Source organism: Cetorhinus maximus, chromosome 20 (assembly GCF_964194155.1).
Source record: "Cetorhinus maximus chromosome 20, sCetMax3.hap1.1, whole genome shotgun sequence".
Lineage (NCBI taxonomy): Eukaryota > Metazoa > Chordata > Chondrichthyes > Lamniformes > Cetorhinidae > Cetorhinus > Cetorhinus maximus.
The window spans coordinates 33,303,073-33,330,299 of record NC_135898.1 but is presented as its reverse complement, the minus strand read 5'-3'; the positions used below and the strand labels follow the sequence as shown (position 1 = coordinate 33,330,299).

At 46.3% G+C, this 27,227-nt stretch overlaps 1 protein-coding gene across 1 annotated transcript in view; it reads right to left on the bottom strand.

Moving 5' to 3' along the window:
- The window catches only part of LOC144695011 (catenin alpha-3-like), a 1,693,436-nt gene that overhangs the window by 175,881 nt on the left and 1,490,328 nt on the right, over positions 1–27,227 (bottom strand). Inside the window, exon 14 of the mRNA XM_078565866.1 lies at positions 10,508–10,600. Within this exon, the coding sequence (XP_078421992.1) occupies positions 10,508–10,600 (93 nt within the window). The remainder of the gene's footprint in view (positions 1–10,507; positions 10,601–27,227) is intronic.

Here is a 27,227-nt window from a genome sequence, read left to right as displayed (position 1 = left end):
CATCTCATTTCGAATTCACTGCTAATCATGTAATCTTTCCATCATTACATATTCAGTTTCACTTTGAATAAAACCTTAAATAAACATGAGTTAATTAGATACAAAGCATCCAAATCGGAAATGTAATTATTGACACCATGACCATTTAACAACTCCTCAAATTCAAGCTGGCATTATCACCCTGATATTAATTCAATTTGTTATTCCGAGGGGTACAGTACAAGCTAACAAACTGGTTAATGTTTTAACATCTTGGGAGAGACCAGTCTCATCCGAATATTCACCATATTTTGTCTAGGTGACTCACCCCCAACCACCTCTGTGTGAATACACTTGTCCATAAAAAAAAAAGACCAATATTACAAATCATTCTGTCTTCCAAATCATTTCTGTTCGAAAAGAGTCAAAAAAACTCTGGAACATGACACGTGATAACCTAAGCCGCTGACTACAGCCATTCCCTGCCTGCGCCCCCCCCCCCCCCACCCACACCCCCATAATTTTCCTAACGCGAGGCAAGAATTACACACAGTGGTTTAAATGGGATGTGACCGACCTTTTGTACAGTATACCACCACACCACCACTGCTGCATTTCATCTCCGTTATTCTAACTGATTACTTCAGATGTTTCCATTTTTGTCTATGCACAGAGATGCGACATCAGTCCCTAGCTTGTTATTGGCTTGTCACCTGACATTCCTCCATGTCACTTAATTATTATTAAAAACTCGTTTCACTACTCTACTTTATTTATTATCTATTTTTTAGGTTTTATATTTTCTCAGCTTTTCTTTAACTTTTCCCAATGAGAGCACAAACATTTTGAGAGCCTTTGGGGCCACATTCTAACTCAGAGCAGGCATCCAGCGCATCTTTAACCACATTTAAAATCCACCAGTCCACATGCCGCCCAAAACAGGCATGTAGAGAGCTCAGAGTGGCCGCCTGCTGCCTTCCAGAAGTAGTGGGGGGGTGGGTTGGGGTGAATGGCACATTTTAGCTGGTGAGGTCATGATCTTCTTTGTGAAGATTTGGAGGAGCAGGGGTTACATGAAGGGGCTTCTTCTATCTTTAGACCAGCCTCTGAACTTCTCGAGCATTGAAGCTGTAGTGGCTTCCCTGTTCAGCCCTAGTGCATCGGATCCTATTGGCTTAACAAGACCCCGAGGGCTGAATTTTCTCAGAGTTGCACTAAGTGCGGTAGCGGGAGGATAAAATGGAGTCCTACCCGCCGATGAAAATGGCGGGTTTTCACGCCGTATCTTCCCGAGCCATCCTCATTATATATTCACTGCCGCGAAACACGCCGTTTCCATGGCGGGCGGGCTCTCATTCGCCCACTCGCCATCACCCCGCTGTTGTACCATGCCGGTTGCCATCTTTAAAAGGCCAGCCAAAGCACTCATCACCACTAGCTCACCACTGCTGTCCGGAAGACATGGCCAGCAAAGGCAAAAAGACTGCAGTCACCCCTCTTCAACGATGGGTCCCTCGAGTGACTGCTGGATGCCGTGGAGGCCCGTTGGGATGTGCTCTAACCCCGCTCTGGCCGCAGGATGGGTAGTGATGTCACCAACCCGGCTTGGGAGGCGGTGGTCACCACCAACGCCCTGCAGAGGAGGACAGCCACTCAGTGTCACAAAAGGATGAATGATCTCCTCTGTTCCGCCAGGGTAAGTCACTCTTTTCATCACTCCCAACTCTCGCACTCATGAACCCATCCACAGGGCCCTCGCTCACTGCCAATGCGAGGGACATCACCATTCACTCTCTCACACACACCTTCATTGTCCTCATCCCGTCCATGGGACCACTCACCACCCACACAGGCCAGCCATCCCTATCATCTGGCCCAGCAGGAGTCCTGATACACTCTCTCCATCTCTATCCTTGCAGGACAAACTGGCTCACAACGGGAGGGAAAGGTCACAGACAGGTGGAGGGATGCCGGAGATCAAAGTTCTGACAGGATTCGAAAACAGAGCCATCCAGCTGGCCGGCGATGACTGGGACCAGTCCTCTGCTGACAGTGAGGTCGGCGCTGCTCTACCAAGTGAGGATCCAGCAATGCAACATCCATCAGATAACCATGCTGTGAGTGATGTGTCCTCTTTCACAGGCCACTGCCGTGCACTAATTATCTCTCCTTGCTTTCACAGGCACATCTGGGAAACAGCCAACGGACTCCTCCGCCCAGGGTCTCCAAGCAAGCTACAAAGAAACCTCTGGAGAGGAATCTGGAGGCACCCTCCCTGAAGTCCTGTCACAGCGCTCACTCACACCCTCCACCAGCGTAGAGACACACGCCTCGATGGGACCTAGCTTTAGAGTAGCCTCAGGATCACCATCTGGTGAGCACATCGCACTTTCTGATCCAGAGTAGGTGGCCGCAGGGACTTCCCAGGTCCCGGCACTCAGAGGGCTGCTGGAGGCCATAAATCTGCTGAGTCCGAGTCAGATAACGAGCCTCTGGACTCGGTCATACCTCAGTTGCTGGAGCTGCAAAGGCAAGCTCGGGAACATCAGGAAGGGATGTCCGCTGCACTCCTCAGATTGCAAGGCACGATGGAGGAGTCCATCTGTCTTCAGGCTGAGGTGATAGCGCCGGCATTGCAACGCACCGAGGTCAACATTGGCAGGATGGTGGCTGCTATGGAGACCCTGGTCCAGGATGTCACTCCTGCACTGCTGCGTGGGCTTAACTCCATCACTGATGCCATAGTTGGCCTCCAACAATGTGTATGCGAGAGGGGTACTGGACAGCTCGATTTCATCCAGCTACCCCCTTCCACTCATGGAGTCAGCCAGGGACCCTCGAGCACCCATAGGGAGGAGGATCAGCAGGTGCACATTCCAGGGCCGTCCACCCAGGTGACTCTGGGAGTGTCCGGCCCATCCGAGTCCCCTCTTCCTGCGACCTCCACAGCTCCAGCTCCACAGACCGAGGAGGGTGCCACTGCCACACAGCAGGATCCCGAAAGCAGGCTGGGGCCCTCCAAGTCTCGACCCCCCAGAGGACGCCCGTCAAAGTCATCACAGACAGGGCGTCGCAGTGAGTAGGCTGCCTCCACCTCTGCTGTGGATGTCCGGGGAGCACCAAGTCGTAATGGCAGGGTTAGGAAAGTTAAGGAGAATTAGTTGCACAGCCTGGGCACGGGTGTTAATCACTTGTACATAATGTTGTCATTGTTTATCATTGTCAATAAACTCCCAAGAGTGTCTCCCTGCCTGTGACTCCTTGTTCTGATGAGCAATGTTCTTGATACTCAGATGTGAAACCATTCTGCACAAGGTAAAGGCAGGTGTCTCAGTTCAGGGCCTCTTCCCTGTGCTCTGTGCAGCCTTCAGACCACAGTAATGGTCCGGCCTCACACTCCCTGGGAACATTACTGATGCCTGCACCTCGGTGGTGCTGGTCATTGCTGCCAGAATGTAATGGGCAGGCGTCACAGAGTTCTCTCATTCTCTCTGTGTGCTCTCAGCACCTTTAAGATGGGGCTGGCCCCCATCACACCAGCATCTGTGACCAGTGATGCTGTGCACCAGCTCCTGAAGGGCTGAGGTGCTGAAGGCGGACACAGCATCAGATGCATCTAAAGTTTCATTGCTGTGTCTCTGAGATGGCCCTGATCACAGAGCCTGAGCGAGCTGCCCTCGGCCAGACAGGAGTCAGACATTCTCAGACGCTATGTGAAGATCTATGGAGTGTCTCACTGCATGTCATCATCATCCTCCTGTGATTGAGTGACTATTAGGGCCTCCACTGTGTCTCCATGACAGAAGCATTCTCACAGAGGGTATTCGCGCAGCCATAAGCCAGACTGGAGTCAAACATTTACAACTGCAATGTGAGAATCTACGGGGACACCTCACTGCATGTCGTCATCATCCACCACAAATCTGGAAGCTATGAGGGCCTCCCGAGTGCACCTGCCTCGTCACCATCATCGTCACCACCGAGGACCCCCTCACCCTCATCCCCGTCAGTCAGTGTCCTCCTCATCGGAGGAGACGTGCAGCTCCTACATCTCCTCCTCAGGCAGCTCCTCTCCCTGTTGCAGCGCCGGGTTGTAAAGGGTGCAGCAGGCGATGATGATGTGTGACACCCTCTGCAGACTGTATTGCAGGGCTCCACCAGACTGGTCCAGGCACCGGAACCACATCTTCAGCATCCCGATGGTCTGCTCCACCAAGTTGCGAGTTGCAGCACGAGCCTCATTATAGCGTCGCTCTGCTGCAGTCTGAGGCCGCCGCACAGGTGTCATCAGCCACGGCCTCTGCGGGTAGCCCTTATCCCCGAGGAGCCAACCCTGCAGCCTCTGTGGACCCTGGAAGACTGCAGGGATCTGCGAGCAACTGAGAATGTAGGAATCATGCACACTCCCTGGAAACCATGCACACACCTGCAGGATGCGTTTCTGGTGATCGCACACCAGCTGCATGTTCAGTGAGTGGAAGCCCTTGCGTTTGATGAAGTCCACTGTGTGTAGCGATGGAGACCTGAGCAACAGGAGTGCAGTCAATTGCACCCTGTACCTGTGGGAATCCCGAGATCAAGGTGAAACCAATGGCCCTTGCATCCTGGCTGTCCCAGCCCTGGGCAAGATGCGCAAAGTTGTGTGCCATGGAGAAGATGGCATCCGTGACCTCATGGGTGCATTTGTGGGTGGCGGATTGTGAAATCCCACAGAGGTCACCTGTGGAGCCCTGAAAGGAACCACTGGTATAGAAATTGAGCACCGCGGTCACTTTCACAGCCACAATTTCAAAATAAGGGGGAAGCCATTTAGAACCGAGATGAAGAGAAATTTTTTACTCAGAGGGTTGTGAATCTTTGGAATTCTCTACCCCAGAGTTGCTGTGGAAGCTCAGTCACTGAGTATGTGTAAAGCAGAGATTGACAGATTTCTAAATACCAATGACATAAAGGGATACGGAGATAGTGTGGGAAAAAGGCATTGAAGTGGATATTCAGCCATGATCAAATTGAATGGTGGAGCAGGCTCGATGGGCTGAATGGCCTGCTCCTGCTCCAGTGTTCGTATCTGAGATATATTCACTGTGTAGGCCAACACAGCAGCTGATTTTCATTCATGAGGGTCAACAACGAGCAATGATGGTGTTGAACACAGGAAAAGGATGTTCTTCATATATTGCAATAGGATTGATCCTTTGTATCCCCTGAGCCTATTGACAGGATCTTAGTTTAGCTTCTCACCCAGTGGTTGGTACCCCTGACCATATACACTCATTTAACATTGGACTAAAGTGGAAATGGTCCTCCTGATTTTCAGATCAGAAGCGAGAGTACTGCTATGGAGTCAAACTAACACACACACACCAGTCACTGAACATTAATTAACCAACCATTAAGATGTTAGATCATTCATTGATGAATCACATCATTGGTGTATATGAATCCTTTCAGCTTAAACCATTTGGAATGAACTAGACCAGAAAGTGAAGTGAGCCTTTCTTGGCAAAAAAAATCTAGAGGGAGATGAGGAAAGCATTTTTACACAATGAGTTCTTGTGATCTGAAATGCACTGTCTAAGGAGGGAACGGATTCAAGAATTCGAAAACAAAATTGGGGATAAATACTTGAAAGGAAAAATGAGCTGGGCCATGAGGGAAGCACTATGGAAGTGAGACTAACTGGGTAGAGCTTTCAGAGATTCAGCACAGATACAAGCAGCTGGATGTGCTCCTTCTGTCCTGTGTTGCTTTTTGATTAGCAATTTGTTGGTCCCTCACAATCCTCACATGTTGTCAGAAATTTGGGTCCAAGAAATCAAAAAGGTTTTGGGACGATTTATGAGTTAAAGAAAAATAAAACACGGGGATAAAATGCTGAGTAGTTGGTTTTAACCTATTGGAAACCAGTCAAGTAGGTAGTTAAAAGTGAGCAGGTTACTTAACCCCTCAGATCCAAGCCATTTCCTACACTTTGTAATGTTAAACTGCAGGCTGGTGAGGCGGCTGTATAAATTTATCAACTTGTGTAACTCGGGGTGGAATTTTCCGAGCTTGCTGGTGGTGGGTGTGATGGGTAACATGCATGGAAAATATGGCGGGACCCACGACTTCACGACAGTGTGAAGGCAGGTCGTGATCTTACGCTCAGCCCGCCAACAGCGGTCCGCGTTTCCCGCCATCAGTCAGCGGGGAGCTAATTGTAATACATTAGCATATAATGAAAAGGCCATCCTGCCAGGGTCTTGGAACCCCAGCGTATCATCTGTCCATGTCAGCGGGAAAGCACGCCGACGTGTTTCACAACAGCACACAGGCAACGTGCACTTGGCGACCTTCACTTTGGGGGACCTGAGGTGAGTGAGCAGCAGCGTTCTCCACAGCTCCCCCATTGTTTACAGGCCTCAGGGGCACCGGGGGGGGGGAGGCGGGGGGAACTGGTGCCTGGTCCTGGGGGTGACTGCTGAGGGGTGGGGGTGTCTGGGGGCAAGTGCTGGAGAGCCCGGAGGTGACTGCTGAGGTGGGGGGTCAAGTGCTGCCCTGGTGCTGCATCTTGCGCACAGATGGGGGCAGGGTAAGCAAGGGAAGTGGCCATGCATTAGGGGCACCTGTATAAACTGACCATGCCTCCTCAATTAAGACAGATCAGGCGCAGCCACAGTGATATGATTGGGGTCAGGCTCCTAGACTGCCTACCCATGCAAGCAACACAATGGCACCAAAGGGCCACCGAGTGTTCCATACCTTAGCATCCCCCCCATGTCCCCATCGCCCCCACACAGACTTCGAGTCCGCCACCACTTCACTGGACCGTGCAGCAGTTGGACTGCACACGTTGTACAATCTCCTCTCCAACACTGGCCATGGAGCAGTCACTGCTGGAGGTGCTCACAGCCCCTTGCAATCTCAGCATCCTGGTTTAGACCAGTCTCCCCCATGTTGCAGGTTGACAGGGCAGCCTCACAGCGCACTCATCTCTGGCCATCCGAGGGGGTGACCAGAACTCTCTGGGAAGCGTTAAGGGGCGGTCACACAGGGCCAGGGAAGGTGCTAAGTGCAGCCATGATAACCATGTCTCTCTCTCTTTCATGCTGCAGGAGGACCACATCAGGATCATGAATCCTGGTGACCTAGCTGTATGCCTGATGGCCTACAGAGACCGTAGAAGATGGAGGAGAGAGCGACTGGGGCTCCTGGCCATGCAAAGGCAGGAGCAGCAACCTCATGAAGAAGGGGCAGCCGGGGTTCCCGTACACACTGCCCAGAAGTGACAGTGAGCCATGGCTGGTCGGTGCCTAGCGACACCCAGGGTCTATAGATGCCACCTGCCATTCCTGCAGATGATTGAGAACCAGTGTCGCTGACCACTGCGCATGTCTAGGGACCTGGTGGCTCACATCTGCCACTTACTGTGGGGCTCGGCGCCAAGGGGACATGGAGGGCATGTCCCCTGGTTCTCGACTCCCCAACCAGGGGAAACATCTTACCTGCACCTACACTGTCTATTCCTTTAAGTATTTTGTGGGTTTCAATGAGATCACCTCATATTCTTCAAAACTCTAGAGAATACAGGCCCAGTTTCCCCAATCTCTCTTCATAGGACAGTCCTGCCATTCCGGGAACAAGTCTGGTGAACTTTCGTTGCACTCCCTCTATGGCAATAATATCTTTTCTGAGGTAAGGGGACCAAAGCCGTACACAGTACTCCAGGTGCCGTCTAACCAAACTTCTGTACAATTGAAGTAAGACTTCGCTACTCCTGTACTCAAATCCTCTTGCGATAAAGGCTAACATTCCATTAGCCTTCCTAATTGCCTGCTGCACCTGCATCTTAGCTTTCAGTGACTTATGGGCAAGGATCCCAGGTCCCTTTGTACATCTACACTTTCTAATCTCTTACCGTTTAGGAAATACTCTGCACATCTGTTCCTTCTACCATAGTGGATAATCTCACATTTTTCCACATTAGATTCCATCTGCCATGTTCTTATCCACTCCCTAAATCTGTCCAAATCTTCTTGAAGCTGCTTTGCATCTTCCTCACAACACATATTCCCCCAGCTTTGTGTCATTAGTTAGGGTCTTCAGATTTCTCTGTCCCAGAGTGTTGAAGATGCTCCATCGTTGAACATGTTCAAGGCTGGGATAGACAGATTTTTGATATCTTAAGGAATTAAGAGATTTGATGGGGTGCAGGTTGGGAAATGGAGTTGAGGCAAAAAATTAGTTTTAATTCTATTGCATGGTGGGGCAGGCTTGAGGGGGCACATGGTCTACTCCTGCTCCTATTTCTTATGTTCTTATGTTCAAAGGTAATTCATTGACTGCAAAGCACTTTGGGATGTTCTGAAAGTATCGGGGAGACAGTGATATAGTGGTTATGTCACTGGTCTAGTAATCCAGAAACCCAGGCTGATCCCCTGGGGCATGGGTTCAAGTCCCATCATGGCAGCCGGTGGAATTTAAATTCAATTTGTTTAAAAATTTTTAATTAAAAAACTAGTCTCAGTAATGGTGACCATGAGATTATCATTGATTGTAGTAAAAACCCACCTGGTTCACTCATGTCCTTTGGGAAGAAAATCTGCCCTCCTTACCTGGTCTGGCCTACATGTGACCACAGACCCACAGCAATATGGCTGACTCTTAACTGCCCTCTGAAATGGCCTAGCAAGTCACTCAGTTCAAGGGCAATTAGGGATGGGCAACAAATGCTAGCCTTGCCAGCAACACCTACATCCCATGAGAGAATAAATTCAAAAAAATACATATTATTACATCTATCATTACATCAATCTCATTTCATTAGAACCTTCTCCCATTGCCAACCCAATACAATTATTTGCTGTAACCAAGCGGTAAGTAACATTTGCGCCATACAAGTGCCAAGCAATGACCATCTCCAACAAGAGAGAATTTACCATCGCCCCTTGACATTCAGTGGCATCACCATGACTACCCAAAGCCTGTCCACCATATGCACAATTCAGGAGTGTGATGGAATACTCTCCACTTGCCTGGATGAGTGCAGCTCCCACAACACTCAAGAAGCTTGACACCATCCAGGACAAAGCAGCCCACTTGATAGGCACCCCATCCACAAACATTCACTCTCTCCATCAGCGACACACAGTGTCCAGCAGTATGTACCATCTACAAGATGCACTGCAGCAACTCACCAGGGTGTCTTCAACAGCACCTTTCAAACCCACGGCTGCTACCATCTAGAAGGACAAGGGCAGCAGATGGATGGGAACACCACCAGCTCGAAGTTCCCCTCCAAGCCACACACCATCCTGACTTGGAAATATATTACTGTTCCTTCACTGTCGCTGGGTCAAAATCCTGGAACTCCCTCCCTAACAGCACTGTGGGTGTATCTACACCACATGGACTGCAGCAGTTTCAAGAAGGCAGCTCACCACCACCTTCTCAAGGGCAGTAGGGATGGGCAATAAATGCTGGCCCAGCTAGCGACGCCCATATCCCATGAATGAATAAAGAAAAAAATTAGAAAACAATTGTATGTTCCTAAGAAGGCTGTGCCTGATTTATTTGAGTCATGCTGGAATGAGTTGAAACTTTCCAATTTTAAGGGTCAAGGATGAAATGTATGGAGTGGATTCAGCCTCCTTGGGCCCCAATTGTTTATAACCATCATGGCCGTTGTAAGTTCGGTAGTATTCTAATGAGATTGTAAAATAATTTGGGATATAAATTGAGGACAGTGTTGGCCGGATTTTTGGTCTAACTTCCAGATTCTGCCCATGGAGGAAATTCCAGTCCTCTGTTTGGACACTTGAGTTGCAACCTGCACATGCATGACATGGGGGCAGGGCCATTTTAACTCCTGACCTCATTGCCAAGTTCAAACATGAACTGCTTCCCAAATCCAGCAGCAGCGATGAAGAGGCCAGCTGGAGGGAGCTGGATTTCAGGCTGCAGCTAGCCACAGTCAGAGAGCTGTGTTATCAGAAACCTAATGTGCATGGTGGGGTTTGTGGTCTGGGAGTTGGTTCTGCTGGGGAGTGGGGTGGCGGGGCAGGGTGCTGTTGGGAAGCACAAGGTTTCCCTACGAGTCTTGGAAGAGCCCGGCTCCTCCTGGTTCACATGAAAACCGTCAAAGGCTTAAAAACTCAGGTCTTGCTGACCTCGGCTCTATTTGGTGACAGTTTTTGCTGGCATGGTTTGCACTGTGCAAGGCTGGGAGGAAAATCACAATGGTTTTGAATTGCATCGCCTGACGCAATCGCTGAATATAATGAGCTCTCGCCTGCCTTTTGGTGAGCACCTCATGTGTCTCCTGAAACCTGGGAGTTAAAATAGCAGCTGGAAGGAGTGCAGAGGTATGCCCTTTGCCCTTATTTTAACATTGCACCGCACCCCCCCTCCCCACCAAACCCCAATCACATGGGGCCTGGAAGGGGGTTAAAATTGGGACTTGGCACATTCACACATGATGGCTTTGTGCAATCAGTGTTGTTACATTCTGATTATCTCTGTGGGTTAAAGTTTATCTGGTTCTCCATACTCTGTCAGTTTTCCCCTCTGTCTGAATACTGGTATGACTTTGAACATCACGATCGTCCTCAAGGTCAGACACGTCTTCAAGTTCTTCAGGGGTCTGTGAATAAATGAACAGGAAATGTCCATTAAAGACTGAAACACAGACATTTAGGCAATAGCATTTCAGTACATTCACTGCCAATTCAGTTCTCAATTGATTCAGAAATTGGAATGATTATGCATACAGCAGTATTTGTGTTCTCGAATGCAAGAAAAAAGCAACTTATCCCATTATCTTAAACAACTTTAGACAGGTCAATAGGATATATTTAGGAAAATTTCAGAGAGATAGCTTCAGGTAACAGGAAGCGAATTTCGATGTGCAACTTCGCAAGATTGTAAATACATGTAACTAAAATGAGATTTAGCTGAAATTGTAGACTGAAATTGCAAGCAGCCCTTTAAACTTTAGCAGTTGTATTACAATACTCATTGTGAACCAGTATCTCACTAGTTTATAAGAACATTACTGGCTGCTATGTTTAATATAGTCTGGAGAAATGGGTGTAAACAGGAGGACCATGTCTGGACAACACACATGTAAAGAATTTGGTCAGAAATATTTCCTTTCATAGGCAGTTGTCACCCTCTGGAACAAACTTCTCTGACATGTGATGGGCTGTGTTCCCTACAATCCTTTCAAAGGGAGCTTGACCAGCTCCTGTGGATAGAATCCATGACCTGTTATCAGGGGCAAGTACCTGGTCAGTTTAGGTTGTATTATGTCATAGTTAATCTCAGTCGCCTGAAGTTTGTTCCATTGCTTTTAGGAGGCAGAACAGAGTCTTTTCTCTTTTATTCTTGCTCCTGAAGAGCCAAAGTTAGTTGGGGAGAGGATGAGGATGATGTGACACCATCTACTGCATAAGACAAGTTTCTCCTGTGTCTGAGTCCGCCTGCCATTTTATCTACATCTGTATTGGAAAGTTTTTGGTGTATCTTTAATTACCTTATCAACTTTCCATCCCTCGTGTTTTTGCAATACATTTTTAACACCTCTTGGTATACCATGCAGAAATGTTCACAACTCCCTCACTTTTTAAACAATCCTGTTTCAAGGATCTAAACCATTAATCTCTTTATTTTAGAAACTAGCACCTCCTGAATCTTAATGTTGACCTGTGATTCTGCCCCTCCCCTTCCAGTAATTGAAACCATGAGTCTGCAAGGACTGAATCTTAGGGCAGCATATCACCAGTCCCCAGGTGGCAGGCTTTGTTGGTAAAATAGTGGGGGGGCCCTCATCAGGACAGCTCTCTGATGCAGTCCCACCATTGGGGCTGTTAGATTGTTAGGTTGTTATATTGTTATCTTATTCATCTGGAGCTAGGAACTAATTGTTTTGCAAATATGTATCCCAGAGTGCTCTGCAGCCATGTGTCGAGTAGCAATGTTTCAGTCTATCAATCTACCAGCTGCATGGAGACCAGAAAAAATTACACTCGATGAAGCTCCAGCATTTTGAGTTTAAAATGTGATTATTTCTAACTTATGGGAACCAGAAGGTATAACATGGTGGCAGCGGGTTGTCTTTGAATAGAAACTCCAGCATTTAAAAAAAAAATTAACACTGAAATAAGTTGAAAAATCAACTCAAATTAGTGTCAGCGAGAAGAGAAAATGAAATGGCCAATGTCGCAGCAATACATACACAGCTCCAACCCATGATGAATTGGAAGGCTGATGGTGTCATAAAGGCAGTTAGAAATTTAAACTAAAAGTGCAACTGACATTCAATAGCTTTCTAAAAGGCCCTAGCGAAGAGAAAAGGGTCAGCTACGTCCTTTTATGAGCAGGAGAAAAAGGATTAAGTTTGTTTAATAACTGGGAGCTGAGTGAAGGCTACAGCATCAGGCAAAACTTTTGAAAAATTCAGCACACATCTTGAGCCAAAGTCAAATCATCAGGTCTACCAATATGAATTTCAAGGCCTGAGACAGCAATCGGGTGAGCCTGTTGACAATTCCATAACAAGGTTGAAAAATGCAGCCATAAAACGTAAATTTAAGGACACAAATTAAAGCATGCACGATCAGCTCATTTACGGTCCTGCACACTCTGAAGTACAAAAAGATTGAATCGGAAAGGCCAAGTTCAAAATATCGCAGACTGTAGGTAGACATTGCCAGAGCACATGAAGCTGTGAGTAGACAGATGAAGATGCTGACTACCCAAATGGCTAGCTTTCAGTTAAGTGAAGAGAAAGGCAATAGGGTTGATGCAGTGAAACAGCAACTAAAGAATGCACACAAGACAGAGAGAAAGATATGCAAGAGCTGTGGATAACGATGAGTTCACAGACAGATGGAAATGTCTTGCATATGGATCAAACTACAGAGCCTGTGGAAAATCCATTCACTGGGAAAAGATGTTCAGAACAGAGAAAGAAGTTGGTAAATGATTTATCAGAGACAGAGCAACAGGGGGAATGAAAAGGAAAATAAATCAAAAGGATGCCAAGGAGTTTGAGGTCACAATAGGTATAGGAACCATATAACTGTACGAAATGACTGGACGTGTCAGTTCCCAGAGGAAAGAAATTCACACAACCATTTAGATCAGGAAGAGGGTGAGAAATAAACTCACAAACAAGCTGAAGCTTGATACCAGAACAGAGTGACATCATCTCGCTCAGACTATACCAGATCTTTCCTGAACATTTGAGCATAAATGGATATCTGAAACTGAGCAACATCATGCTAATGACACATGGGGGAACTGAGATTCGACAGCTAGGAACAACCCAAATCAGAGGGAAAGACATTAACTGTATGTATGGTCCTGCTATCCTGCAGTTGAGCAGTTGTGAAGAGCTGTAGCTTATCTCAGTTAACCATGAGATGAAAGAGGTGATGCTGAGGGCTAAAGATTGAAAAGTATCCTCCGATCAGAAGCAAGGAATACCTGGTATAACTGTATCTGGAGAATTTTGATGAGATGGTTGGATGCTTTGAAGATTTTGAGTATCAGATCTCTATTGATCCAGCGATGAAACCAATGATTCATCCCCCATGTAAAGAACCAATAAAACTAAAAGGAAATATTGAAAAATAGCTCCAGGTGATGGAAGAAAAGAAGGTGATTGCCAGAGTCACAGAGCCTACAGATTGGGTAAATTCCATCGTGGTGAGAGAGAAGCCAAATGGATGGCTAAGAATTTGCCTGGATCCAAAAGATCTTAATCAAACAATAAAGAAGAATCTCTGCCCCTATTCCAACACAGGAAGAGGTTACACCAGCACTGACAGGGGAAAAAGTTTTCAGTAAGCTACTGGAGTGTGAATCTTGACGAGGAATCTTTGCTGTTAACAACATTCAACAACACACCCTTTAGTTGGTACAAATTCCTGCGTCTACCTTTGTCCTTAAAGTGAGCCGGGGTGTTCCAGTAGAAAGTCGATGAGACATACAGAGGATGGAAAGCAGCAGTCGATATTGCTGACGGTATCCAGATCTATGGTGTGGATGGAAAAGATCATGAGCACCATCTACATGAAGGCATGGAGAGAACCAAGAAAGCTGGAATCAAACTAAACGCAGACAACTGTATTGTGAAGGTGATAGAATGCCAGTTCTTTGGAAAAGTTTCCACATCTCACAGAATCAAGCTGAATCCTGGGATGGAAGCTCCAAGAGACAAGGAAGAGCTGAGGGGTTTCCTTGGTTTGATCTAGTACATGAGTTCTTTCATACCTCACATGTTAGAACACACATCAAACCTACAAGGGCTGATGAGAGAAGATGTTGAGCACTAGTGGTCAAAGTTACACGAGAGGAGTTTCAACTAACTGAAAGAAGTAGTATGCAAGGAGACAAGTCTGTCACACTACAACAGAAAGAAACCTGTCACTCTGCAGTAGATGCTTCCACAGAAGGACTGGGAGCAGCCCTGGGACAAGAGGGAAAACTGATTGCATTTGCATCCAAAACTCAAGTAGATATGCCACCATAGAGAGAGCTTTAGGCAGTCGTGCATGGACGTGAGAAATTCCAGACATGTCTCTATGGGGAAAAAGTTCATAGTGGAGATTTATCGCCATCCACTGGAACAGATCAACAAGAAAACTTGTGTAAAGCACCAGCAAGCAAGACTACAGAGGTTACACTTGAAGCTTCAGAGTTACAATTTCACTCTGAAATACAAGCCAGGAAGAGGAATGGTGATGGCAGGTACTCTATCTCAGTTGTTGCCCAGGAGAATCATGAGATAAAAGATCTAGGTGTAAAGATCCATCACCTAGGGAATGAAACACCATCAAAACTGTGTCAAATTAGAGATGAGACCAACAAAGTTGAAGATGCTCTCAGCAAAGGATCCAGGGATGGCCTGATAAGATGAGCAAACACAGCCAGCAATACAGCAGTGCTGATCTATCAGTGTGACATCTCACTGGGGGATGGTGTCCTGCTAGCTGGATCCAGAATAATCATACCCAGGACGATGCAAGGACAGCTTCTCCAGAAGATACATGAAGGTCACATGGGAATGGAGAAGTGTAAGCTCAGAGCCAGATCAGCTGTGTACTGGGTAGGTATCTATAAAGACATCGAAAGAATGGTGTCTACATGCAATCTTTGCCAAAAGTATAGAAATACACAGCGGAAAGAGATAATAGCTACTGAAGTACCACCCAGACCATGGCACACTGCGGAGGCTGATTTATTCACACACAATCAAGAATGGTATCTCATAGTTACTACTCAAAGTTCCCTTTTATCAGAAAGGTGAAAGATTCGAGAGCTACAACAATCATCCTAGCAGTATGAGTTCTGTTTACTGAGCAAGGGGTTCCTGAAAGAGTAATATGTGACAATTGAACCCAATTCACCTCCAGAGATTTTAAGGTTTTCATTGAATAGCACAGATTCAACATCATCACCTCATCACTATATTACACAAGTGGACAAGGGTTTATAGAAAGTCATGTCCAGGCAGTCAAGAGAATCCTCACGAACTGCTGAGAGACAAAGGAAGTCTCAAAACTTGCCTATTGTCACTGGGATCTACACCTCTCAAGGCTGACATGAAATCGCCCGCAGAGCTATTGAATGGAAGAAAATATAAGACAACTTTGCCAAGCAAGATACTCCCTTAAAGTGACCAGTCGAGAGTGAGACAATAACTCTTTGAAGCACAAGTCAACAATAGGTTGCCAACCCTTCAGGATACTGGAGTCTTCAGTAATTGAAGATCAATCTCCAGGACACTGCTATGTGCAACCCTGGAGAAATGTCATCTGGACATTAACATTCTTTTTTGTCATTTTCTTTCAACTTTTCTCTTTATGAGATATAAAAATATTGAAAATGGGGGTGGTGGGAAAAGCTGTTTGGCTGAAATTCAAACATCATCCAATTGGGTAATGAGTCTTTTTGCTTTCCAATTGATGTAGGAAGGCTGTATATCACAAGGATATATGTGTTGGCTGACTAATGGCTGGAGCGTGAGGGAAAGTCATGTGATGAAACCTCCAGTTGGCAACCCGAGTCAGCAACCATGCCAAATCCCTTCCTGAGTGGTTGATAGGACAAACTGTACATGTACAGGATCCAAACATGAAAACCTGGAACCCAGGAAGAGTTGTTGGTGAAGCTGAGGCTCCTAGGCCATACATCATTGACACTGAAACTGTTAAACAAATGAGGAGGAACAGAGTCCATATTCGACCTACACCTGAGCTGGGAAAGCAGAAAAGATCATCATCAACAGCAGCAATATCACTAACCAGCGAGACAACATCAGCAAGGTCACCAGCAAGTGACACAACATCAGGAACATCACGCACACCTCCTACAACACCAGGAGCAACATGCACAACATCGCCTGTGCAGCATGTTGGCTCAGCACTGAGAGAGATGAATAGCAAATCCACAAGATGGAGGCACAACATCCTATCATCTAAGCAATACCGTGAATAATGCTTTGAGAAAGGAAAACACAAAGACTGTTAAGGGGTTCAGTTTATTTATAAAAGTCAGTTGTTAATCTTCTTTAGTTTAGAAAAAATAGTTAATGATTGGGACGGTAATATTGGTATAGAGGCATTATTTTTTTTAAAGAAAGAGGTATGCTATATTGTTATATTATTCGTAAAGAGCTAGAAACTCATTGTTGTGTGAATATATATCCCGGGTGACGCATTCACTGCTGCACGTGCTGCAGTCACGTGCCGAGTAACAATAGCCAGGATTTTCCGGCCCCATTGTGGGAGAATTGGTGGCCCAGCCAAAAGTCCATTGATTTTCCGTAGGACTGGACAATCCCAGCAGCAGCCGAGGCTGGATAATCCCACCTAATGTAGCAGTCTATCAATCTACCAGCCATATGCAGAGATGCAAGAAATACAGCCAATGAAGCTCCAGCATTTTGAGCCTAAAGTGTGACTATTTCTAACTAATAGGAACCAAAAAACAATGGCGTCATTTTTGCTGCCTACTCAAAGGAGGTGGGCAGCCTGTCTCTATACTTAAAGGCCCTATTTAGGACAATTTTACAGAGCAACTGGCATTTTACGTCAGGAGACTGCCTGCTGTCCTTAATTGGATGCCAGGCCCGCAAGTAGCCAATTAGGAGGCCACCAGTGTAAAATCACTGAGCTGGTCCTACTGTTGGCAAGTGCCGCCTCGGGACTCACTTTCCATCCTGATGTCAGTCAGCATCCCGAAGCCCATGGTAAAATTCAGGCCTTAATCGCTAGATCTCCAGACACCAGTGTATGTGGATCACTCACAAATTTGCAGAAGTTTCTTGGTCAGGGGCCATACCAACCTTCTCTGCACCATTCCATTTTAGTATACGTGCTGCCAAAGTGAGCACTCAAACACAAACTGCTCAACATGGGGTTTGATCTCACAACCCTGAGATTAGCGGCTGGATTTTTACCATCAAGGTGGATAGCTCGAGTTCGGAAATTTCCCGGTTTGGAGCAATTGCCTCAGGTTAAAGTGTCCCAAATGGCGTGATTTTTGCTCCAGGGGTGGGGTGTGAGGTTGGAGTCGGGCTTGTCACCCTCGGATGCAGATCGAAGGCAGCCACAGGCGTTGACAAATGGCAAGGCCGGCTGGTTAAAATGCCTGCCTCCATTCTCTGGGACTTCATTTTAGTTGTTTTGTTGAAGTTTAAGCCCTCTAGGCCTCACTTTTCACACCCCCTCACCTTCCCACCCACTCTCTATGCATCATCTATGTCAACTCATGCCAACCTATGTCTCACCCACTTCCAATGTTACCTCTTGCCCTCCATGCTACCACATGCCTCACCCACCCCCAATGCCCTGTCACACTCTCCATGCCAACTTGTAGCACATCCACACCCATTCACCCAAAGTACACTCTGTAAAGAACCAATGAACCCTATAGTAACAATGGCATGTGTGGAAATGCTTAAAAAAATCCATCCATAACTTTCTTAAAAAAAGCACTGCTGCTGCAAAAATTATATAAAAGTGTCAATCAACCAGACATTTAAAGTATCAATAACAGAAATTATAAAAACTTGACATCTCTTTGTCTTGTGTAAATAAACATTGAGCCAGTGACAAAAAGAATCACAGAAAATAAAGTTTGTAAATCAAGCAATATTTTCCCTTCCACTGTTTCAACAAAGTAGAGCCCTTATGGAAGTCTGAGCTCTCAGCTGAGTTGGCTTGGAGGGTATCAGGTGCCATTCAGGGTGGGTGAGGAGCATCGTTTGGCATGGGCAACATGGGTAAGACCTTTTGAAGTTATCATTCAAAAGGTTCCCTCATCCAGACTATGGTTCACAACTCCTCTGAGGGGCTGTGAACCATGAGTCCTTAAGAAGCTGGCCCGAATCCATGAAAATTATAGGGGGCTACCCCTGCAAAGGACCCAGCAAGGTCAGGAATGAAGGGTGTGGGCTTACTGCACTAGGGAATATTGGGAGGGCTGGGAATGGGGACAGAATTATGGAATCAAGACCAGTGTGTCATTTTAAAGATCAGCAGTCTCCACAACTCTATGAAAATCTGGCCCTAATAGCCCATCCTGTCCTGATTGCTCCCCTCTCACTTTGTTCAGTCTGTAAAAAGATTTGACTATCGTTCCTTACAAGTTTCCAGTTTTTATCTAGGGTCTACACTCATAACATTTCTCCAAATCTGGCCTCTGACCACTTCCTTTGTCCCAACATTGGTGGCTGGTACCTAAACCTGAAAAGCTGAAATTCCCTCCCTTAACTTTTAGGTATCTTCATTTCTCTCTCTCTCCTCCTTTCAGAAGCTCCTTAAAATCTAATTCCATGACCTATTTTTGAGTCATGTGTCCTAACATCTCCCTCTTTAGCTCAGTGTCAACTTCTGTCTGCTAACATGCCTTTGAAGCATCTCAGGATGTTTTTTTATGTTAATGTTGTTAATCCACCTTTACATTTTTAAAATCCTGATTTTCAACATTCACAGTCTTTCTTTTCTCCAAACATTCTATCATTCTTGTAGAGAAAAGACAGGCTGAGCACCAGGGGCTCAGAGGAACACGACTGTCACTTATTCCAATTAAGGAAAACCTCTGGTGCCAAAGCAAGACATTTCATACATATGTCAAATTGTGTGTGTGTGTGTCTGTGTCTGAGTGTGTGTCTGTGTGTGTGTGTCTGTGTCTGTCTGTGTGTGTGTGAGATCCTCTATGTGCTACCCATGACTTGTATGTAATGTTTATTGGATTCACTGGGGTAAAATTGGTCTAGGTGGATAGCGAATCAGCAACCTGCCCTGGTGACATCAATGGAAAACAAAACTAGGGTGGGGAATAAAACAGGGCTACTGGTTTTGCTACCATCGAATACCACATTAACCCCAATGAAATACCTGCCATTGTAAAACTTACCTTTTCTAATCAGAATTAAAAGTAATGGAAGGATAAATGGAGCAGTTTGTAATATATATGTCCACCATGCTTACTTTGTGTACTTGATCTCTGGGCCCCATATTGTTTACCCTATGGCTATGGATCAGCAGTGTGTTCCTCTGTTATTCATTTCTGTATGGCTGCAGTACCACTAGCAGAAAGTCACCCATCCAACTGCAGGCTTTCTCCTCAGTGTGAGGTTTTGGAGGGAACATTGGCACTTCTTGACAGACAAGTCACAAGGTGCCTGAAGCCGTGCAGTGTTCAATGCTGTGACTGGGCTCTCTGCCATCACACACAAGTTGCTAATGCTTACATCTTCTCCTTGGCCACAAGCACCTGCATTTGCTTGTGACCGCCAACCCACTATCCCCCCATTGAGTCAGAGGAACCTCATGTGTGTCCTTTCCAACAACACTCAAGAAGCTTGACACTATCCAGGACAAAGCAGCCCGCTTGATCAGCACCCCATCCAACACCTTCAACATTCGCTCCCTCTACCTCCCACAAACAGTGGCAGCAGTGTGTACCATCTACATGATGCACTATGGCAACTTGTCAAGCCTACTTCAGCGGCACCTTTCAGACCTGTGACCTCTACCATCTAGAAGGACAAGGGCAGCAGATAAATGGGAACACCACCACCTGGAAGTTCCCTTCACTCACCATCCTGACTTGGAAATATTTTGCTGTTCCTTCACTGTCGCTGGGTCAAAATCCTGGAACTCCCTCCCTAACAGCACTGTGGGTGTACCTACATGACATGGACTGCAGCAGCTCAAGAAGGCAGCTCACCACCAACTTCTCAAGGGCAACTAAGGCTGGGCAATAACCGCTGGCCTAGCCACATCCTCTGGAATAATAATAAAAAAAAGTTGGTGGCTATTCCCTCTATGCTAGACTGCACTGCAGTCACACCTCAATCCAACAATACAGGGATATCAGGGAACAGGGACAGGTGGAGGAGGCTGGAGATTCACTGATCAGATGAGAGACAGGATAGAGGCAGTTGAAGATCCTTGGGGATTAACCTTGTGGTTTCTCTTTACATTTCTTCCAGCACCTGAGTAACTCCCTTTTGACTCAGTGACTGGAAAGGGGCACAGTACTCAAGGCTGGGGTCTGAGCAGTGCAAAATGCTATTTGATTATGATTTCCTCTCACTTGTATTCTATTGTTTTGCCAATGTAGTTCCACTTACTTTGGTCGTTGCTCCTCTCCAATGAACATTGAGTCATTAAGACTTAGGTCTCTTTCAACAGAATAGAGGCATAGACTATTTTCTAAATGGGGAGAGAATTCAGAAATCTGCAGTGAAAAGGGACTTGGAAGTCCTAGTCCAGGATTCTCTTAAGGTTAACTTGCAGATTGAGTCGGTAGTTAGGAAGGCAAATGCAATGTTGGCATTTATTTCGAGAGGACTAGAATATAAAAGCAGGGATGTGCTGCTGAGGCTTTATAAGGCTCTGGTCAGACCACATTTAGAATATTGTGAGCAATTTTGGGCCCCGTATCTCAGGAAGGATGTGCTGGCCCTGGAGAGGGTCCAGAGGAGGTTCACGAGAACGATCCCAGGAATGAAAGACTTAACATATGAGGAATGTTTGAGGACTCTGGGTCTATACTCGATGGAGATTAGAAGGATGAGGGGGGATCTGATTGAAACTTACAGAATACTGAAAGGCCTGGATAGAGTGGACGTGGGGATGATGTTTCCATTAATAGGAGAGACTAGGACCCAAGGGCACAGCCTCAGAGTAAAGGGAAGACCGTTTAGAACAGAGATGAGGAGAAACTTCTTTAGCCAGACAGTGGTGAATCTATGGAATTCATTGCCACAGAAGGCTGTGGAGGCCAGGTCATTGAGTGTATTTAAGACTGAGATAGATAGGTTCTTGATTGGTAAGGGGATCAAAGGTTACGGGGAGAAGGCGGGAGAATGAGGTTGAGAAATTTATCAGCCATGATTGAATAGCGGAGCAGACTTGATGGGCCGAATGGCCTAATTTTTGCTCCTATGTCTTATGGTCTTCTAACATCATCCTCAGTTACTTCAACAATATTCATGATAGGGGGAAGGTGGTGACATAGTGGTATTGACTGGTAATCCAGAGACCCAGGGTAATGCTCTGGGGATCCAGGTTCGAATCCCCACCACAGCATTTGGTGGAATTTGAATTTATTAAGAATCTGGAATTAAGTCTAATGATGACCATGAAACCATTGTTGATTCTGGTTCACTAATGCCCTTTAGGGAAGGAAAACTGTTGTCCTTACCTGGTCTGACCTACATGTGACTCCAGATCCACAATAATGTGGTTGACACTGAACAAGGGCAATTAGGGATGGGCAATAAATGTTGGCCTAGCCAGCGACACCCACATCCCATGAATGAATTTTTAAAAATGATCTACATGTGTTTCCAATTTCACTTTCCTGTGTGCAACACTTCGCTCCTGTCTGCATTAAATGCTATCCGCTATTGTTCTACTCTGGAGTACTTGCAAGTACAGATACATCTCCTCGAATCTGTCATTCATATGGATGAGGCAGTGGGACTATAACTTACAATAGATCACCTTCAGAACCAATGAGCTTCTTCATTAACCTTACAGGTATTGACCAAGCTGGTCAAAGTCATCAAACAACATGTAGCCCAGCTAAAAAATATGAGCACCAGAGAGCCACTCGGTGGTCACATAGCTGGTTTCATTATATGACTATTGTAACTAAGCCCAGTTATCACAAGCATTAATGGCCTGGAATCATTGAAACACAGGGAAAATAAAGCTACCTTCATTATATATGTTTCAAAGAAGCTTTGGAATAACAGGCACAGGTTGACACAGGCTTCAGTGAGCGGCTGGTCAAAAGTAAATCATGCTGACGCTTACCACTTTTTGCCCTAGAGCACATTGCAGATTGTGATGTGAATCAATATTGTCCAAAGTCATAAGGGAGCTATTCACTCGCAGTGCAGAAGCTGAACCACAAGATACACAGGGCAGGGCAAATGAGGACTTGGGGATGGGTTTCAATTGCATCAAAAGAATGGAAAATCCAGTGGCGTGTATGATACACAGCTAATCTCAAAACTTAGAACTAGGACAATTATGAAGCACTTTCCCATGCAAAGGGTAGTGGAATTCTGGAATTCTCTCTCCCCCCAAAAAAGGCTGGTGGACAACTGGAGATTTTGAGACTGAGATTGCTGGATTTTTGATACATAAGGGTATTAAGAGTATGGTGCTAAGGCAGATAAAAGGGGTTGAGTTACATATCAGCCATGATCTAATTGACTGGTGGATGACACCCAAGTGACTAAATGCCCAATTTCTGTTCCTATTTTCCTATGTCCTTCCACCGTCCAATAGTAAAAATTAAATTCTACTCCACTTTATTCCAGAAGTCAGGAACATGTTCTAATTCGCGAGTGACAAAATTGCGAATACGGCCAATAAGGATGAACGATTAAATTATTTAGGTAACTCTGCCCCAATTCCAGCTCTTTTTACATAGGGCTAAAATGGTTAAATTATGAGGAGAGGTTACATAGACTAGGATTGTATTACCTCGAGCATAGATATGAAGGGGTGATCTAATTGTGCTATTTAAGATGATCAAAGGATTTGATAGGGTAGATTTTTAAAAAATTAATTCATGGGATATGGGCTTCATTGGCTGGGCCAGCATTTATTGCCCATCCCTAGTTGCCCTTGAGAAGTTGGTGGTGAGCTGCCTTCTTGAACCGCTGCAGTCCATGCCATGTAGGTACACCCATAGTGCTGTTAGGGATGGAGTTCCAGGATTTGACCCAGCAACAGTGAAGGAATGGTGATATATTTCCAAGTCAGGACGGTGAGTGACTTGGAGGGGAACTTCCAGGTAGTAGTATCTGCTGTTCTTGTCCTTCTAGATGGCAGTGGTTGTGGGTTTGGAAGGTGCTGTTGAAGAAGCCTTGGTGAGTCCCTGCAGTGCACCTTATAGATGGTACACACTGCTGCTACTGTGTGTCGGTGATGGAGGAAGTGAATGTTTGCTGATGTGGTGCCAATCAAGTGGGCTGTTTTGTCCTGGATGATGTCAAGCTTCTTGAGTGTTGTGGGAGCTGCACTCATCCAGGTAAGTGCAGAGTATTCCATCACATTCCTGACTTGTGCCTTGTAGATGGTGGAGAGGCTTTGGGGGGTCCATTGGTGAGTTGCTCATTGCACAATTCCAAACCTCTGACGTGCCCTTGTAGCCACAGTATTTATATGGATAGTCCAATTCAGTTCAGTTTCTGGTCAATGGAAACGACAGGATGTTGATAGTAGGGAATTCAGTGATGTTAATGCCATTGAACATCAAGGGGCAATGGTTGGATTCTCTCTCCTTGGAGATGGTCATAGCCTGACACTTGTGTGGCGTGCATGTTACTTGCCACTTGTCAGCCCAAGCCTGGATATTGTCCAGGTCTTGCTGCATTTGGGCATGGACTGCTTCAGTATCTGAGGAGTCATGAATGGTGCTGAACATTGCAATAATCAGCGAACATCCCCACTTTTGACATTATGATGGAAGGAACATCATTGATGAAGCAGCTGAAGATGGTTAGACTGAGGACATTACAGAATCACAGAATCATACAGTGCAGAAGAGGCCCTTCGGCCCATCGAGTCTGCACCAACACATAAGAAACACCTGATCTACCTACCTAATCCCATTTACCGGCACTTGGCCCATAGCTTTGAATGTTATGATGTGCCAAGTGCTCATCCAGATACTTTTTAAAGGATGTGAGGCAACCCGCCTCCACCACCCTCCCAGGCAGCGCATTGCAGACCGTCACCACCCTCTGGATAAAAAGGTTTTTCCTCACATCCCCCCTAAACCTCCTGCCCCTCACCTTGAACTTATGCCCCCCCCATGACTGACCCCTCAACTAAGGGGAACAGCTGCTCCCTATCAACCCTGTCCATGCCCCTCATAATCTTGTACACCTCGATCAGGTCGCCCCTCAGTCTTCTCCGCTCCAACGAAAACAACCCAAGTCTATCCAACCTCTCTTCATAACTTAAATGTTTCTCCCACGCAACATCCTGGTGAATCTCCTCTGCACCCCCTCCAGTGCAAGAACCTCCTCCAGTGCAGGAACTCCTACAGTGATGCCCTGGAGCTGAGATGACTGACCTCCAACAACCACAACCAACTTCCTTTGTGCTAGGTATGACTCCAACCAGTGGAGAGTTTTTTCCCTGATTCCCATTGACTCCAGTTTTGCTCAGGCTCCTTGATGCCACACTCGGTCAAATGAGGTCTTGATGTCGAGGGCAGTCACTCTCACCTCACCTCAGGAGTTCAGCTCTTTTGTCCATGTTTGAACCAAGGCTGTAATGAAGTCAGGAGCTGAGTAGCCCTGGCAGAACCCAAACTGGGCATCAGTGAGCAGGTTATTGCTAAGCAAGTGCTGCTTGATCACAGTTTCGATGATCCCTTCCATTATTACACTGATGATCGAGAGTAGGCTAATAGGGCAGTAATTGGCTGAGTTGGATTTGTCCTGTTTTTGTGTACAGGACATACCCGGGCAATTTTCCACATAGCCGGGTAGATGCCAGTGTTGTAGCTGTTCTGGAACAGCTTGGCTAGGGGCGCGGCAATTTCTGGAGCACAAGTCTTCAATACTATTGCCGAAATATTGTCAGGGCCCATAGCCTTTGTAGCATTCAGTGCCTTCAACTGTTTCTTGATATCACGTGGAGTGAATCGAATTGGCTGAAACTTGGCATCTGTGATGCTGGGGACCTCCGGAGGAGGCCGAGATGGATCATCCACTCGGCACTTTTGGCTGAATGTTGTAGCAAATGCTTCAGCCTTATTTTTCCACCGGCGCACTGGGCTCTTCCATTATGGAGGATGGGGATATTTGTGGAGCCTCCTCCTCCAGTGAGTTGTTTAATTGTCCACCACCATTCGTGACTGGATGTGGCCGGACTGCAGAGCTTAGATCTGATCTGTTGGTTGTAGGATTGCTTAGCTCTGTCTATCACTTACTGCTTATGCTGTTTGGCAAGTAGTCCTGTGTTATAGCTTCACCAGGCTGTCACCTCAATTTTAGGTATGTCTGGTGCTGCTCCTGGCATTTCCTCCTGCACTCTTCATTGAACCAGGGTTGATCCCCTGGCTTGGTGGTAATGGTAGAATAGGGGATATGCCGGGCCATGAGGTTACAGATTGTGTTCGAGTACAATTCTGCTGCTGCTGATGACCCACAGCGCCTCATGGAAGCCCCATCTTGAGTTACTAGATCTGTTTGAAATATATCCCATTTAGCACAGTGGTAGTGCCACACAACACGATGGAGGGCATCCTCAATGTGAAGGCAGGGTTTCATCTCCACGATGACTGTGCGGTTTTCACTCCTGCTGATACTGTCATGGACAGATGCATGTGCAGCAGGCAGGTTGGTGAGGATGAGGTCAAGTATGTTTTTCCCTCTTGTTAGTTCCCTCACCACCTGCCGCAGACCCAGTCTAGCAGCTTTGTCATTTAGGACTTGGCCAGCTCGGTCAGTAGTGGTGCTACCAGGCACTCTTGGTGATGGACATTGAAGTTCCCACCCAGAGTACATTCTGCGCACTTGCCACCCTCAGTGCTTCCTCCAAGTGGTGTTCAACATGGAGGAGCACTGATTCATCAGCTGAGGTGGGGGGTGGACATGTTGTAATCAGCAGGGGGTTTCCTTGCCCATGTTTGACCTGATGCCATGAGACTTCATGGGGTCCAGAGTCGATGTTGAAAACTCCCAGGGCAACTCCCTCCCTACTGTATACCACTGTGCTGCCACCTCTGCTGGGTCTGTCCTGCCGGTGGGACAGGACATACCCAGGGATGGTGATGGTGGTGCCTGGGACATAATCTGTAAAATATGATTCCATTAGAATGTTTATGTCAGGCTGTTGCTTGACTAGTCTGTGAGACAGCTCTCCCAATTTTGGCACTAGCCCCCAGATGACTTTGTAGTGTGAACAGGTCTGCCGTTTCCGATGCCTAGATCAATGCCGGGTGGTCCATCCAGTTTCATTCATTTTTTGTGACTTTGTAGTGGTTTGATACAACTGACTGGCTTGTTAGGCCATTTCAGAGGGCAGTTAAGAGTCAACCACATTGCTGTAGGTCTGGAGTCAGACCAGGTAAGGACGACAGATTTCCTCCCCTGCAATTGACAATTGTTTCATGGTCATCATAAGACTTTTAGTTCCAGATTTTGATTGAATTCAAATTTTACCAACTGCCGTGGCGGGATTCAAATCTGGGTCCCCAGAACATTACCCTGGGTCTCTGGATTACTAGTCCAGTGACAATACCACTACACCATCGTTTTCCCAGAGAGGAACTATTTCCATTGGCTGGGGGAGTCCAAAGCAATGGGGCATAATCTTAAAATTAGAGTGAGGTTGTTCAAGTGTGATGCCAGAAAATACACCTTCACTGCTAGGGCAGAGGAAATCAGGAACTCTCTCCCTCAAAAGGCCGTTGAGGCTGGGGGTCAATTGAAAATTTCAAAACTGAGATTGATAGATTTTTGTTAGGAAAGGGTATTAAGGGTTACAAATCCAAGGTAAGTAGATTGATTTAAGATACAAATCAACCCTGATAATTTTATGTCAGAGCATGAACATGTAGTTTTATCACTGTAGACAGGGATGAATAAATAAGATGTGTTGTTAAATTGACTGTCTGCAGCTATGTGAAAAGACATGATACTCTTGCTCCTTCACTTCTGTTGCAATTTCCTAAATCTGGCACATGCTCTGTAACACACTTGACTCATGCGG